This window comes from Fistularia commersonii, chromosome 6 (genome assembly GCF_037954325.1).
Source record: "Fistularia commersonii isolate RoL2024-O1a breed Wild chromosome 6, RoL_Fcom_v1.0, whole genome shotgun sequence".
Lineage (NCBI taxonomy): Eukaryota > Metazoa > Chordata > Actinopteri > Syngnathiformes > Fistulariidae > Fistularia > Fistularia commersonii.
This window is the reverse complement of record NC_141289.1, coordinates 4,300,515-4,315,814: the sequence shown is the minus strand read 5'-3', so window position 1 is coordinate 4,315,814 and position 15,300 is coordinate 4,300,515. Positions and strand designations below refer to the sequence as shown.

At 41.7% G+C, this 15,300-nt stretch overlaps 1 protein-coding gene across 5 annotated transcripts in view; it reads left to right on the top strand.

Moving 5' to 3' along the window:
- LOC147233206 (diacylglycerol kinase zeta-like) overlaps window positions 1-15,072 on the top strand; it is a 126,708-nt gene extending 111,636 nt beyond the window's left edge. For all 5 annotated transcript variants that reach the window (XM_086147802.1, XM_086147801.1, XM_086147800.1 and 2 more), the window contains 6 exons: window positions 122-171; window positions 3,939-3,979; window positions 4,319-4,439; window positions 6,383-6,419; window positions 8,127-8,226; window positions 12,244-15,072. In XM_086147802.1, the coding sequence (XP_086003928.1) occupies window positions 122-171; window positions 3,939-3,979; window positions 4,319-4,439; window positions 6,383-6,419; window positions 8,127-8,226; window positions 12,244-12,360 (466 nt within the window). In that variant the 3' untranslated portion in view covers window positions 12,361-15,072. The remainder of the gene's footprint in view (window positions 1-121; window positions 172-3,938; window positions 3,980-4,318; window positions 4,440-6,382; window positions 6,420-8,126; window positions 8,227-12,243) is intronic.
- Window positions 15,073-15,300: the final 228 nt, after the last annotated feature.

Sequence of the window (15,300 nt, the reverse complement as noted above, 5' to 3'; positions counted from 1 at the left end):
TAACATTCCCACTGATGTGAGCATGAAAGACCTTATATGCCCACTAGGTGCAACACAGTGCGACTCGTATGTATTGCTTTGGTTTTTATTTGGCAAGTTATTTTCTGATCTCTCTCTTCAGATTGGAAAAAGGTCAAAGAACAAGTGAATATGGAGCAGAGAAGGAGAGAGGTAACATGCTTGCATTCACACACACGCACACACCTTGCTCTTATACCTTTGATTCAAACATCATTAATATTTCACCAACCTAAGCCTTATGCATAGATGAGGAAAAAAATGTCAAAAGAAAATAAAAAATAAAAAAAAGAAAAGTGGCTTTTTTTTGTCTGAGTGAGTCTCCAGACAGCTCTTCTGCTTTCTTGACAGATATTCTCATAAAGTCTGTCTCCTGGCTCTTAATTTGCATACCAGGAGGGGAGGATTTCCTCCCTGTCAGCTACACTGTGGTTTAATTCTCTATGGAGACCTTGGGATCTGTTTTGGTTGTTTCTGGGTGATGAGTTTGCTGGCAGATCTGCATTTAATTCCATTTTGGTAAGAAACCGAGTGCAACCCACTCCCCTGCTTTGAGAGCCGGGGCCACTGTGGAAAAGAGTCGCATTCTGCAGCAGCTCATTCAGATTTCTCAAGACACATTAGCAGACAACTGCCTGAGAGCAGAAAACTCGAAACCACGTCACGTTAGGACATAATATCGAAAATGAACCATCACCACTTCTGGAGGAGCGCGCCAGTCTTTTCTCTACATATTGGACTACCTTCTGGAGGCAGATGTCTTTTGGGGCCTCAGTGGGATTTGAGTACATTGCAGTGGTGGTGCTTCTCAGTAACATTACATCAGGATTGCGCAATCCCTCCTTTTCATGTCATCACATCCTCTTTAATGCTCCCTCAAAAGCCTCAACTCTTCCTAAGTTGTAGAAGCCAATTACAAGGCAACAGACGCATATGTGTCAGAATCCAGAGACTTTCCATTCACACACCAAAAGTGCTCCTTGCAAGGAGCACTTCTGAAGTCCATCTCTCTTTCAGCCCTATGCCCGGTTTCCTGCCTGACGCAGCCTTAAATCGGATAATTAGAATACTTTTACTAGTCTGTTTCACATCAACCGGTTCAAACTGTTTACAGTAATATTCTAATTTCTTGAAAATGAAGTCTGCCGTTGTTATGTCTGTGATCCTCCATACACTAAAAGGTAGCTAGTTAACTAACCAGGAGCTGTGCATCAAATCAATAGAAATCAAGTGTGAAATGCAGACACTTATCACCTTACAAAATGTTTAAATCAAGCCGGACTTTCTCAACCAGAATCACATTAGACACCCCCCTGTTTCTCTTGACTGTGCAAAGTGTAAAAGTGCTCCAGTTCTTTAGTTAATATCAAATTGCCAACATGTAAATCCTTTTGGAGGATGCAGCATGGAAGGACCGGGCTTGCCAATATGACAGAATGCTGAGCCTATTTATTAATTTATTTATTTTACATTAATTAAATCTTCATTTAATCAGGCGGTTCTCACTGAGATTAAGATCTCTCTCCGAGAGAGGCTTCACGACAACAAACATCAATAATCAGACACGATGCAACAGCAGAATAAAACAAGGAATTAATTAAAAAAAAACAACCAACAAAACATCAGATGATAAAAGTTTGTTTGACTCAAGTTTGACGGATGTTTTTTAAGGTTGATTTTATTTATTTATTTTCAAAGTTGCTTAGTAACCACCGTGATAAGGATTAAGAAACCCTACCGCTGATTGCATACTGTATCTGTGTCACATGCTGTTTATTATATAACTGCAGTAATCGGGGTTGGGTCTGATGTGCAAATAAAGAATTAGTCGTGCTTTAGCATAAAGTGTCAGCAATAATCTATTGAAACAGGAGGTTCCTGAACAGGTCCAAAACTGTGACTAGATGTCAAATAAAATTGCCTCTCCACCCGAGTGTCACCTGTATGCGTTTCCGCAACACTGGGAGCCCGTCTGTATCGGGTTGGTTGTATCCATCAGGCCACGTTCCTTGGCGTGCGGCGTCCCCCTCTGGTGTAGGCGTCCCACCGGGATCTGGCCAGACAGCCCCAACCTTACAGGCTCCAATTAGCTCCCCGCGTTTCAGCAGTTTAGACGCCTTCTGTCTCCACACTCATGTTTTCTATTTTTGAGGCTGCACCTCCCTGAAGGTCAGGCAGGTTTGACTGCATCAAATTGAGGAGTTCACTGGAGCAAGTGACGTGTGTGTGTGAGTGTGAGCGTGCGTGCGTGCACACTCTTCTTTACTCTCTTCTTTTTCACTCCTCTTCCATCCCCTCATTCCCTTCCGTCCTCTCATCCTTTCATCTCTTTTCTGCTTGTCCTCTCTTGGCCCCTGCATCCAACTTCCTTCTCTTCCCTTCTCTTAACTCATTTCCCCCTCTTCTCTGCTTTCCCCCTCTTTTGTCTTAAGACTGCCTCTCATTTTCTCTGCTTAATTCCTCCCCTAGGCTAAATTTGCTTAATTCCTACATGCGGACTGTGTGTTGCGTTTCATGGAGTATGTTTTGCTTGTGTGTGTGTGTGTGTGTGTGTGTGTGTGTTTGTATGTGTTGTTCTTGATTTGTCTTGAAGCCACGAAAGCTCTTAGTGGTTTTTGATGTCTACACTCTCACTCTCTTTCTGTCCTTGTCTCTCTTTCTCTTTCCCTCTCTCTCTCTTGCTTGCTCGCTCTTTCTCTCTCTCACACTCTCTTTCTCTCTCACACACACGCGCACATGCACACACACAGTAAGCCTAACATAACTGGATTAGGACTCTGCTATTTAGAGAGAGGGGCGGTGAGAGAGCATGTATTGAGGTCAACCTAATAAACATTCATCTCATATCTCAGGCTTCTTCAGCCTACACAACTTGCGCTTCAACCGATGACACTGAAATACTGTGTTTGTATGTGCGTGCGTCTCTGTTTCTGAAAGTTTTTTTTTTTTTTTTACAAATAGGATATTCATGTAAATGATGCCATTGAAGGGCTTTGTCTAATTCCCCGGTCGAGGCGCGGTGTTGCGCTTCTGTCACCCTGCCGCTTGTCTGAAACACCCGGGGCGCTTGGTTCCACTCACATCTGCTGATTATATTCAAACACCAACACTTAGGAAACTTATTTGAAGGCTGAACATTTAAATCTACCTCTCGGGCACGGACGCCTTAATTAGTTGGTTGCCAATGAATGAGGCCGGAACAAGAAAATCGGGATAGAAGAAGGGCTGGGCAATCTGTGGGGTGCCGAGCAGAGCCTGTCAAACTATTAAACCAGAATTTGAATCGATGATTTATAAAATTTATATTTCAAAGGCAAGACATTTGATGCAACATCACTGTTCTGACCTCTCAACATCTATAACGAATATTAGGAGGAAAAATAAATCAGGTAAATCTGTGTGACATGTTTTTTTTTCCTAATAATTTCTTGCCTTTTAGTATAACAATGCCACTTTGATATCATTATTTTCAAATTGTCAGGTGATAGCGCCACACCTTTTATTCGCTTGCAGTTTTCTTTTGTGATTTATCGCTAAATTATTGGTAAAACTTCATGCTACCCTCTTGAAGCTGCCCAAACGGAGGAGAAGCTCAAAAAGCCGGGTATTCAAGACATGGGCCATTACAGCCAGCTGTCAGAATCCATGGTTCCAATATGGCCTGCCGGATGAATGATGGGCAGATGTTTGTTTTCCACACCTCTCAATCAAAATGAGAAGTTTTGTGTGCATAACTTGATTATTTTTAAGGCTCATGAATTAATTCCATCAGAAAAGCCTCATTCAAAAATAAAATGTCTAACAAGGTCAAGATCAAAAGGTTAAAAACAAAACAATTTTAAATTGAAAAGTATGTTCAGTCACAATCTGATCAAAAATCCTTAACTTTCCTTTCTTTCTCTCTTACCTTTTCCTGGCAGAGATGTTGATCCAGTGTGTGAGGAACAAAGACCTGAAGAAGGTAAGGAAATGCTTCAGTATTTCCCCAAAACATTGTTGACTCTTTATGTACATGGTTTTTCTTTGCTGCTTGAATAAGCAATGCTAAATTTACATGATGAAACACATCCACTAGTGAGCACAGACTGTTCACTAGTGGATTTTAGATGTGGGAGGAGAGTCAGTAAGATTTGCGGGTCCCCCCCCCCCCCCATACAATTCAGGGTGCACAATTTCAAAAGTTGCACCACATATTAGATCACAAGGAGCTGTTCAGTATGTGCCGGAAGACCAAACAGAAAATTGGATTTAGAAGAAGAAGAAAACAAATACTCAATTGAAACTATGCCTTTGCCCATAGCTGCAGGAGCTGCACTCCAAAGGATACAATCTCACAGCGTTGGACGAATCAGGCTGCAGTTTGCTACATCATGCCGTCAACACAGGAAGCAAGGAGATAGTCCGCTACATCCTTGACAATGGTAACTAGTATGGGTGTTTTATTAAGTGTTCGCAGCAGAGGCTATGACATTCTTTGAACTAGAATGAATTTACTTGATATCAAACAATGTTGTTATAGCACATTTAGCACGCAAAACTGAACCCAACCAAGGCAGGTTTCTGTCTCTTCTCCAGCAGATGCAATATTCCATCCATAATGATAATAAGACTGATAAATAGGATACATTGCAGTATAAATGAATCTTATTTGCTTCTTTTCCTTTCAGCTTTTCCCTCCAGGAGATCCCCAAAGCAAATCAACCTCCTCCATCTAGCCCTATTCTCTGTAACCTCATGTCCTCTTTCACTATGTCCATAAACCTTGTCTTTTGTCTTTTTCACGACCTCCTACCTGGCAGCTTCAACCTCATCAACCCTCCACCGATATATTCACAACCCTCCTCTGCACATGACCGAACCATCTCAGTCTGGCTTCTCTGGCCTTATCTCCAAAACATCGTACATAATCTGTCCCTCTGATAGACTCATTCCTCATCCTATCCATCCTCATCACTCCCAAAGAGAAACTAAACATTTTTATCTCTGCTACCTGCAGCTCTGCTTCATGTCTTTTCTTCAATGCCACGGTCTCCAAACCACACATCATCACTGGTTTCACAGCTGTCTTGTACACATTTCTTTACATTCTTGCTGATATTCTTCAATCACATAGTATCCCTGATACTTCTCTCCACCTGTTCTTGAACCAGTTTCTTCACCTCTTTTCTATACTCTTCATTGCTCTGGACTGTTGACCCTAAGAACTTAAAATCTTCCACCTATAACGCCACTCCCTCTAGCCCAGGGGTGTCAAACTCATTTTAGCTCAGAGGCAACACGGGGGAAAATCTATTCTAAGGTTGGCCGGATCAGTAAAATCATGACATATAAACTAGTGTTACGTACCTATTGTTCAATTCACTCCTCAAACCTGGTAGTTTTTGGCTCTGCGAGCCGGATTAAACCTGTTCACAGTCCTAATCCGGCCCACGCGCCTTGAGTTTGACACCCCTGCTCTAGCCTCACCGTTCCATTTGGGTCCTTCTCATTCACACATATATATTCTGTTTTGCTGCCACTAACCTTCAGTCCTCTCCTTTCCAGAGCATACCTCCACCTCTCTGGACTTTCCTCAACCTGTTCCCTACTATCACTACAGGTCACGATGTTGTCAGCAAACATCATGGTCCTCAAGATTCCTGTCTACTCTCATCTGTCAGCCTTGAACTTCTCTGTCAAACCAAAAGCACACCCCAGCTCTGTCTCACAGCTTGCATACATGTCCTGCACCAGCCTAACATATTCTCTGCCAGACTTCCTCATACAATACCATTGTTCACCTCTTGGCACCATGTTGTATGCTTTTTCTCGGTCTACAAAGGCACAATGCAGCTCCATCTAATCTTCTCTTTACTTTTCTACCAGTATTCTTAAAGCAAATGCTGCATTTGTAGTATCAGCAGGATAAAGGAATAACATGAGAAAAAAAAGAAAAAGAAGTGACATACAAAAAAAAATCTTGCCGGATTTGTCCAAGTTCAGTTAAAAACAGGAAGAAGTCGTCAACATTGTTGAAGGAAAAAAATATTTGGGTTGAGATGCCATTTCAACCAGCCTCATCTTGTACTTAAGTCATAATCATATTTAGTGAAGACATAGCATGCATGTGTTACCATCAAGTTCCTACTTTTAGTCAAATATAGTTAATTTTTCATTCAGATGCTACTTGATCAATTTATTTTTATGTAGTTTATCGATTACTTTGTTTATTTCTGGAAAATGTGTTTCTATTTTCCGAAAGGCACAATTATTTTCATATTCGATTTTTTTGTGTGTTTATCATCATCCTGTTTTTTTTTTATTTCTGATGTGCCTGTCATGAATCTCCCTCAGTGACTGGTTTTGCCGGTGTCTCTCTTTGCAGCACCCGGTGACCTGCTGGACGTCACTGAAAAACTAAGGTGAGCTCTGTTCATTTATTAACAGACTTCAAGTATTGGGATTTTAAAGGATTAATCTTTAGTTTTTGCTTTTCCGTCTGCGGCTTTGTCACAGCCACTTTTTTTCTCATTATTGCCTGTATTCCCTGCATCAGACCTGGCAATGTGAAAGGATCTAGGGCTTGTACGATCATCGGGCAGCATTTTCCCTCAGGTCTTATGACATTTGTCAACATGGATGTGAAATACTGCTCCCTTTGGTAGTTTTTCATGGACGAGAGGATTTCTCCATCTGTTGAAACACAGGTTTTGTCATTTATTATCCATGCCGCTTATCCCACACTCGGGGTTGCGGGCATGCTGGAGTCTATCCTGACTGTTATTCTGCAAGAGGTCACTAATCGATCGCGCGACAAATATAGAGACATATGACTCTTCACTCTCTCCTTCACATGCTATTTGGGTCTTCAGTGAACCTCCTGCATGTTTTTGGACTGTGGGAGGAAACTGATGAAAATGCCAACGCCATATAAAAAAGCCCCCCATTGGAATTGAGCTTGGGACCCTCTTGCTGTGAGGCATGAGTAAACACTGCTCCTATAGTGCCGCCAGGTAGTTCAAATTAAAAGCTGAAATTGTGTTTACGCTGCAGTCTCGATTGAGAAAGTTGCCCAACTAGCGTTTGTAGGCAAATACACACAGGAGCAGATTACATATAAGGGTAAGTAGATCTTCCTATCAATCACTTAGTCTGCTTCCATCTGTGTAGCACAGACTGGAATAGTATCATGATGCAGCACACAGAAATTGGATAATCTTATTGTTGAAGTAATGTCTAAATATAGGTTTTACTGCAATAATGTATTAAATGCGAGTGTTAATGGGGTCCATAACCAGACTATGAGGCAAAAACTGGAACAAAGGACATAGACTGTCAGGTTAAAACTGAAGGTCATCAGCACACAAGTTCATTCATTCATTAACTATACCGCTTCTCCATCACTCAGGGTGGAGGGAGTTCTCCAGCGTATCCCAGCTTTGACTCGGCGAGAGAGGGGGGTTCACCCACCCGCCAGTCGATTGGGGGGATACATAGACATACAACCATTGACTCTTTCATTCACACTTCTGGGGTGTTTAGTTATTCCAATGAACTTCCAGCATGTTTTTGGACTGTGGGAAGAACCCACACAGACAAAATGCCAAAATCACACAGAAAGGCTTGCTGTCAGAATCTAACCAGTGACCTTCTTACTGTGAGGCGGAAGTTCTAATCATAGTGCCGCTGATTTAAAAATGTGTACCGCAAAATGTTTTCATCACACCCCATATAATTCCAATTTACCGTTAAACCCAACGGTACTTCTGAGCCGGCAAGCATCAAAACCTTTTTTCTGGGCACTTGTGTAACTTTTGCCGCAACCCTGAAAGTTTTCTCCACCCAAGAAAAATGTGAATTACCTCGACTGGAATACAGTGATGGATGAAGTAAGGGAGAAATTTGCGGAACTTTGTGCTTTGACCGCAGCCCGTGCATTGATGTTTTCTTTTGGGCCCAGCATGGTCTCTGTGTGCTTCTGGGCAAGCTAGCACGTCTACATAATTTGAAAGAGAATAAACATAACCCTCCAAAACAACAGCAGTAGGACGCTCACCGCTCCCTGAAGATGTGAGCCGCTGTTCTCTGACTCTGCCTCTCCCTCTCCTCTCTGCACCTCCGACCACCAGCGGGGAAACAGTCCTCCATAGAGCTGCGTCTTTGTGTCACAGGACCATCTGTCACTATCTGGTGGAAGCAGGAGCTTCGTTGATGAAAACAGACTTGCAGGTAGGTTCTTGAGAAGAACGGCCCGGCTGTTTTAGAGCAATCTGAGTGAAATAGTTTTAAACAAGGGGAGGGGTAATTTTCAGATTAAGTGCAAAACGTTTCAAATCTCTTCAAACTTCCGTTTCTGTCCTTCGATTGCAAGTTTTCCTGGAAATATAGATATCTATTAAGAAAAAAAAAACACCCTCCAAGTATTGAAAGTCATTAGCGTGCTGCTACTGGGGTTCTCATGTAAACACCCCCGTTGCTGTCTGTAACACTCTTGAGGTATGCCACTCACCTCACTCATGAATTAATAAAAAGTGTGTCCTTGCGAAGCTCAGTATGAACTGAGTGAACGAAACAAGAAAGAACAATGACTGGCAATTATCTGTGACTCAATGGCGTATCCGCCAGGATCAGACCTGTAACTAAAGCTCCAGAGAGCGGGGCTTAAAGGATAATTAATAAAACATTTGAATGAATAAAACAAAACAAAAACACACACTCAAGTCCAGCATACTACAACTCTTTTGGCTGAAAAATGTGAATATTGTGATTAATTATTGAAATCCTCAATTCCGAGGGATTTAAAGGACCAATGTGTTGTACTCTGATGGACCTATCGGTGAGAGCAATTGAATCCAAAGGAACTTTTGGCAGTGCCCAGAACCTTTTTAGGAACTAGGCTGTTTCTGGGTGCAATCGGACAACGTAAGACCCAGAGACTTCAGTTCCTGGAACCCTTTTAGCCCCTTCTCTGAGGCATTTGGTCTTTTTATGCTCCTGTAAGAACTCATTTGACATTGGAGCTTGGTGACTGGTAGAACTCATAAACCATGGCCGTTAATTGCTTCCTGGGAAGCCCCATTTCTCAATGCGTTAGTTAGCATAGAGGTGCAGGGAGAAAACAAAAACATTTAACCCCATTTCATAGTCATGGTTGTTGGTCGTTGTCCTTACTGCCTCGCTGAGGGTTGTTCCTAGAACAGACATTTGAGTTGTTCTTAGAACGGCATTCTTAAACAGTATCTTTCCGAAAAGCGGTAAAAATCAAGAGCTGACCCATCGCTGACTTGGCCACGAAGGGCAGCCGAAGGTTCCCAAAGCAAGATCCGCAGCAGAAAATTCTAGGGCGGCACCCCCCAAGCTCTACTCAGCTGTCACAGCTCATAGCTGCAGGCTATCAGAGACATTAATTACAAGCCAAATAGACTTGAGCTTTACCTTAAACACAAAGTACTTTTCTATAGAAGTGGGCAAAACCCATTAGATAATGGACCTCCAAGATTTTTACCTGCTGGGCTTTTCCACCACGGCAGAATAGATGGAGAATCAAATAGAGGCAGCTCTCTCCCTGTTTTATCAGTCAGAACATGGAAAACTGTCTCAAAAAATTGTGCTTCAGTTTTCTCAGATTGAATATTTATCACAAACTACGACACTCTGGACTTCAACTGAAGATCCAGCGAACTAAACACCTTCACACTCAACCCTTGAGGTTTGGCTTTGGATGCAGAATTGAAATTCAGAGCGGATCTTTAACCAGTTGACTGGAGGATAATCTTGGAACAAAAAAGCCTCATCCAAGATACATCATGGGAATATTTCACTTCTCAATCATTCACAAAGTCTGGCTGTAAATTGGCTGCAAGTCAAGCGTGTTCCCAGTTTTTAATTTTTTTACATTTTTACTTTTAGTCGTTCGACGCTGCCTTACATGCGGCTTTGGTGCACCGCTGCTCATTGGCTCAAGTTCTCGATGAGGGGAAAAAAGGAATGAGCCCCTTCCTTTTGCGCACAGAACAGGCTCAAAACTGGCTGGACTCAGCAGTGACCTACATACAGGGAGAGAGAGAGAGAGAGATTATATGAGAGGCAAATAAACAGGGAGAGAGTGAGATGAATGGAAAGCGAGACAAATAACTCGAAAGAAGACTATGGTTTTTGGCATCGGCTACAAAGTACTGTGTTTTATCTCTCCATCCCTCTGCAGTCGCCACTTAGGGTGCCATTCCCCATTTGTCTGTTTCAATGGCTCATGCAAACAGAACCAGTTGTTTTGCACTGTCACTCATCTAGAAATAAGGCTCAAATCCCCCCCTCCCCCCGCCTCCGGCACACACACACCCTAACACATGCATGCTCAGTCTTTCAATCAGTCTGGACTCAACTAATCTTTTCAGAACTCTGAATGTTATTTAGCATAATAGCCCCTCCTCCACTGTCAACCCCTTAGAATGTGTCATCTTTGAGAGTGTGTGTGTTTGTGTATATATACACATCTGTCTGTCCTCTCAAGGACACCGGTTGTTTATTTGATAATGAATTCTATTGTTTCTCAGCCCACTCCCCCCTTCTTTTTTTTTTCCGAATCAGTCACAGACAGGCAGCACCGACAACAGAACTTTTCAATAATGCGAAATTGAAAAATTCATCAGCCTGGGCATCAGCCAGAGCGCAAACCCCACTATAGCTGTGTACTTTAGAAGAAAGGCCAATCGTTGACGTGAATGACTGTAACAAACGTCTGTCTGGCTGGCGTGGCACTTCTGTTGATGATGGACAGGCGCGATCATTGCTACCTCAAATCTCCTTTCCTTTGAGGAGGTTGGGGAAAATATTCAGATGTGGGCCCCAGAGTTGTTGCAAACATGCCTCTTGAGCTATTTGGCTCGGTCATCATCTAAACTACAAGTGGGAGATACTGATGGGCCAGATTGTTGCTAACCTGCCCCAGACTGATGTAAGAGAAATCCCTGATTACCAAGACATGATGTCCTATTTGTACCAGCTACATAAAAACTACAATAAATTTCTCAACTTATTTCCATTTCTATGAAATTATTATAAAAAGTTTCCACTCATAGGCCTCAATTGTTGTTTACATCACAACACTGTCTGGGTAGTGACGTCATGAAGTTGACCTGGACTCGGTCTTGTTCATTTTACTGTTCGTCGCAAAAATATGTCATAAGTTCAACCCTTTTCATTTGAAACCGAGAGAGACTTGAGCGAGGAGGATATGGCTGAAGACTGAACTCGAAATGAGCTTTGAAATTAAGACCAACAGAGATGTGAAGAGCCAAGAGTTTGCACAAGTCATAGTGTGCATGTGGTAGCTGCGTTGCTATGCTAACAGAGAGAGAGAACATATTTTGTTAAGAGCTCCACTTTTCATCAGCGGCTATTCACAGTAGATTTATGGCCCACAGTGCCAACTGACCAGGCAAATTGGCATCAGCTTCCTCCATGATCGTTCCCTGTGCCGGTCTTTCATCATCAGATACTACTTCTGCAGTTGTTGTTGCTGCAGGTTGTTGACATCCTGGAGGGAGAACATCCAGCGTTTCATGCCTGTGGCATTTCTTCAAGCGGGTTAACTTATTTCCCAAAGACCTTTTGTCCGCTTATGAAAGAATACTGTATGCACGGCGTTTGACTTTAGTCTATGTCAAAACTAGCAGCACCCGTGGGGTCTTTCAGAGGCTTAGCTCAGTTAAATTCATCCAGGGAGAAGCAGCAGACAAGGAAGTTGTGTGCTTCCACAAAAATGTTCCCACTCATTTCTTCTCTTCTTGTCCCTAGAAAACTGCGTTAACTAGCATCAGTCCATTTGTTTACTTTGGACTGGAAATTGCACCCCAAAGCAATACAGTGTTGCATTATTACTATATGTGCCATATATACTGAGCCAAAGTTTAGCGGAAAGCCAAAATTAATGCAAGCAATCTCGCTACATCATCAACCCAGCATGTATTGTGCTCATAAAACAATGGCGGCGCCCCTGGGTTAAAATGTGTTGTAAATTGTGATTTTTAAAGAAATAACAATTCATCATCCTTTTTTAACAACAAATTCTAATTTTTGTCAAACAATACGGCATATTTATGCCAGGGTTCCCATTAAGTTCCATGAAGCTAACCGTGAATGCTAAAGGTTGCTCTAACATGACCAGAACTTTTACAGTCATTAACTCATTATGTAACATCACTCCAACTCTGTCACTATTTATTTGTTTGTTTAATTTCTCATCAGGGTGATACGCCCAAGAACCGGGCAGAGAAGGCTCACGATGCCGAGCTGGCTGCCTATCTGGAAAACCGTCAGCATTACCAGATGATCCAGAGGGAGGACCAGGAAACAGCAGTTTAAAACTGCTGAACTTTTAAAACATTTTCAAACACAACAGCCTCTTTTCCCTCCACAGCAGTGAAAAAAAAAAAGCACCCCTCACACTTCCCTCGCTACGAGATGGACTGTAGACTGAGGACAAAGCTGTGCCAAATATGAACAGGGTGATGGTAAGAACATTGTTAGGATAAACAGTTTGGCCACATAAGTTATTTCAGCAACTTGTATCTAACAATACAGAACAGAAGAATGAATTCTTGCAGATGTTTGGTCTAAATGAAGTCATCCAGACAGCCGTGTGCTGTCTGGATGACCAAAGGTTTCTCCTTACACTGGGCTTCACAGGGAGAGGTCATAGATATGATCATCTTGGAAGCTCAACATTCTTAGATTAAATAAGATTGGATAATTAAATATCATTGTCAGTTTTAGTTTGTAAAGGAGGCACTTTAAAACAAAATCTCTGGGGAGGAAAGAGCATGTTCCATAAACACCAAGACAAATCCACTCAAAGTCAGAGACTTTGGAGTTAAATAAAGGATAGGTCAATGGTCAGAACCATTAGAACTCATCCTATGGGTGCCCAACACTATTATGTCTTGGAGCGCAATTTAATAGCTTTTGAAATTTCATTCTATGGACCAAATTTAGCTTGAAGGCACTGAAGGTCGGAATTCCCTCGAAGCCCTGCAAGGATTTAAGGTGATGAGCAATTTCAGCCTGTAGATCTCATAACACCTGTTTAAACCAAATATTGGTGACCAAAAGACCTGAATGTAACCATACAAAGAAAAGTAGGAGAAGGTGGTGATTGTTGTCTAGAAGAGACTTCTATTTATATGTTGGATGTCAAAAGACGAAACGTTATACAGTATCATTTTTGCAAAAGATGTGGTCAAGGGTGTGGCCCGGCTGCCAGAAAAATAAAAACCTCTGATGGACCAGGGAGTATTTCCTCTAATATTAAAACAAGTTTATAATTTTCAGACGAAGACTTGAACTTGGTTGGAAAAATAATAGGAATCTCTCAAAAAGCTCTTTTTTTTCAGATCCGTTTTTGAACTTAATCGATAAGGAAATGGCAGGGTGAAATGTCAGATATGTAGAATAGTGTGTGCGTGTGTGTTTATTGATTTGGTGTTTTATGACAGGAAAAGTAAAGTTAACGCTTTTGAGACTTGGCCGTAGAGAGCGTGTAATTTTTGGTGCGACTAATCGGCCGCGTGGAAGGAAAATACAATGTTGAAACCCTCTTAGGCTATGGGGCAATCCTAGCTTGTGCAACAGAATTTAAAAAACAGGCGAGTTTGGCCTCTTCCAGACTTCAGCTGTAAAAACATTTTTGGTGGGAATCTTTCAGCTGGGGACAATGCAAGGTAAAATTTGCTTCTTTTTCTTTAATTTAATGATAAGTGCAGACTACTGCCACCTCGTGGTGAAACAAATTAAATCCTTTATGATGCAGAGTTCATTCTTGTCCACTGTCAGCTGTAGTCTGTGCGTTGTGTTCAAATGCAATTTTTTTTTTTTTTGTGTGGCCCAGATACAGGTGATGTGAGGAGAGGCAACAGTCAGGCTTCGTTGATGCCAGTTGTTTGACATTGATTCGGTGTGTTTTTGCCCTTAATTTAACTTGGGCCGCCCTGAGAGTGCCTTCCCGAGGCATATCCAAACACCAGGAGCTAAAAAAAAAAGAAGCAGAGTGTAAAAACAGGCTTCATCCAGACATGCTGAGACACAGAGACACACCTGCCTCTTCTGTGCATGCTGGGAAAACTACCGGATTACACTCCTCCCTTTATGCAGCCAGGGACACACACAAATATATAAAAATAAATAGACGGGGGTAAACATGCGGCGCTTTAGAAGCACAAGGAGAACACACAAAAACAGCCAAATCTAATTCAGGAACCCAGTAGGATCATATCACTGGGAGCTGCCGGAACCTCCTGTTCCATGTAAACATCTTATTCTAAATACAAGCAAAACCAGGATTATGGTACAAACCTGGGTTGGGATGTAGCCCCCAGGGTCCATAAGCCCTACGACAAATCCCCCATTCATTTCACGCCAACAGCTTCTTGCAGTTCTTGCCGTGAGTCCCAGCTGCACCCCCTAAGTCCGATAAAGACCAAATATTTGACTAAATGTCCCCTTTTTGCATCGACAAGCAAGGTACTTTTCATTTCCCTGATGTGTTTCCTTTCTACATTCCTTATTAGCGAAGGTTTCCTTCAAACCCACAGGAAAATAAATCTACAGCATTCCAGTTTCCTTTCAATTCACCAGGCCGGTGATCTGGAATAAAGGACCACTGCAAATGATGCTCGGTCTGTTTTTGCAGCTAAACTTATGTCCGTATAGTCAAAAAGAAATAAGAAAAATTAAGTTGGCATAGTGAATTATTCAAATTTGGAATGATTCTTCTCGTGCAAACTGCTGCCAAATACTGAAAAACCAAAAAGATCGGACTCTAGCTACACTATTTTTCTTCTTCTTGTGATTGTGGATTTATTTTCTGCCGTGATGTCAGCAGGTGGAAATTCATTTTTTTTATTTTTCATTTGTGGCCAATCTTTCTTCTCTGATGCTTTCAGTAAATACACTGTAACAATTAAATAGTTATAATTGTTGTTTTTTTTTCTCCTTCGCTATTTCTGAACTTGTTTTTAAGTTGATTGATATTTGTAGATAAATGCAATGATAATAAAAGAGAAAACTCTTTTTTCCACCCTTTGGCTTTTTGTATTTGCATTGATATGAGATTATGCAAGTGTGACATTGTTGCATTTATTTATTTATTATTTTTCTGAAGCCGATGAACAGCTTCTGAATGCAGATAAACAAACTTCCCTTGCTGAACAGTTAATTTCAATAAAAGACACAGCATAGGAGGTGCAGTGTCAGAAAAACGAATAAACGAGGAGTTGATTTTCTTCTACGTAAGATATGGGTTTTAGC